The 328-nt window shown below is 75.3% G+C and overlaps 1 protein-coding gene across 1 annotated transcript in view; it reads right to left on the reverse strand.

The window, feature by feature from the left end:
* Positions 1-177, reverse strand: part of PSMD9 (proteasome 26S subunit, non-ATPase 9) — a 4,115-nt gene extending 3,938 nt beyond the window's left edge. The window contains exon 1 of the mRNA XM_014961294.1: positions 6-177. Coding sequence (XP_014816780.1) covers positions 6-119 — 114 coding nt within the window. The 5' untranslated portion in view covers positions 120-177. The remainder of the gene's footprint in view (positions 1-5) is intronic.
* Between the last annotated feature and the right edge of the window lie 151 nt (positions 178-328).

Consider the following 328-nt stretch of genomic DNA (forward strand, 5'->3'; position numbering starts at 1 on the left):
CTGACCCCCTCCAGCAGCTCGTAGTAGGCCTTGATCTGCGCCTCCACCTCGTCCTTCCGCCTCACCAGCTGCTGCACGTCGCTGATGGTGATGGGGCGGCTGCCGCCGGGCTGCGCCATGGCCGCCACCGGCACCGACGCCGCGCGACGGGCGCCGACAAAGCGCGTCACGGGCGGAGGGGGGAGCGGGCCCGCCGCCTCACGCTCCGCCCATCGGGGGGCGGGGTCTGACCAGGGGGCGGGGGCAGCGGGGAGGGCGCCGCCGCGGGGTGACACAGAGCGGTGGGGGTGACACGGGATGACAGGGGGTGACACGGCGTGACATGGGG

This window comes from Calidris pugnax, unplaced genomic scaffold, assembly GCF_001431845.1.
Source record: "Calidris pugnax isolate Ruff unplaced genomic scaffold, ASM143184v1 scaffold32, whole genome shotgun sequence".
Classification (NCBI taxonomy): Eukaryota; Metazoa; Chordata; class Aves; order Charadriiformes; family Scolopacidae; genus Calidris; species Calidris pugnax.